Below are 918 nucleotides of genomic sequence, written 5' to 3'. Positions count from 1 at the left end.
CACAATGATTGGAATAATTCAAACTAGATGTGATACCTCATCTTAGTTACAAGTATAACCAATCTATTTTCTTTCCATGTTTTCTAAAATATACAACATATTGCTTGGTGTTGGTGCCTTCTTTGAACAAGTGTACTGTTCCAGGTGTCCCATCTGGATCCCAACATTGTGGTCCAGATTTTTTCTCCCTTGGTGACCTCACAGCGCATCATGGCCACGCAGTTCAACAATCCCTACACATCAGTCACTTGCCAGGATGGAACAACAGTGGTTTTCCAAGAGGTATGTGCATTTCCACAAACCAGTATTGAAATAAAAATAAAACGGTGAGTGAAGTGGAGAAGAGAACATGCAATGAACATGACATTAATGAGAAATATGTTTTTTTTTTCTCTCTCTTTTTTTTCCAGTATGCAGGTTATTTATTTGTTGGTGTTGGACATCAAGAAGAATGTCATCTTCAGCGCACCATAAGCATGACTATACGAATGGTTCAGTTAGTGGTTGGACCATGTGTTACCATGTAAGTACTTAATTTTGAAATAGTTAGTGGTCAACAGTGTATTTTCATACAGTTAGTTAATTGTTATGACACTGATTTGTTTTGTATCATAAACATTTGTGTTAAAGTTTCACATCTTGTTAAGATATTTTAAATAACTTGTGTTTACAGAAATCTCTTGCTACTTTGTTGAAAGATAGATATTAATAAGCAAACAGTATATGAAGATTTATTTATTTTTACTTTAGAATCATGGTTAAGGAAGGAAACTAAGATAAGAAACAGCAGAATTTTTAAATTACTTCCTTTGAATGCACCATATTTCTTGGGCCTTCCTGTTCACCCTTCAAAGGTCCTCATGCCTGTAAAGTTCTAACTCAAAAAGCTGGGTGACTGTTAAAATAAAATGCTCTACC

At 34.6% G+C, this 918-nt stretch overlaps 1 protein-coding gene across 1 annotated transcript in view; it reads left to right on the top strand.

Annotated features, from left to right (window-relative positions):
• Positions 1-918, top strand: part of LOC119591554 (Hermansky-Pudlak syndrome 1 protein homolog) — a gene marked incomplete at its 3' end in the record, with an annotated part of 13,616 nt that overhangs the window by 5,133 nt on the left and 7,565 nt on the right. The window contains 2 exon segments of the mRNA XM_037940306.1: positions 145-282; positions 411-523. Of these exon segments, the coding sequence (XP_037796234.1) occupies positions 145-282; positions 411-523 (251 nt within the window).

This window comes from Penaeus monodon, chromosome 28 (genome assembly GCF_015228065.2).
Source record: "Penaeus monodon isolate SGIC_2016 chromosome 28, NSTDA_Pmon_1, whole genome shotgun sequence".
NCBI lineage: Eukaryota > Metazoa > Arthropoda > Malacostraca > Decapoda > Penaeidae > Penaeus > Penaeus monodon.
Note: the sequence above shows the minus strand (reverse complement) of the source record. Positions and strands in the feature narration are given on the sequence as shown.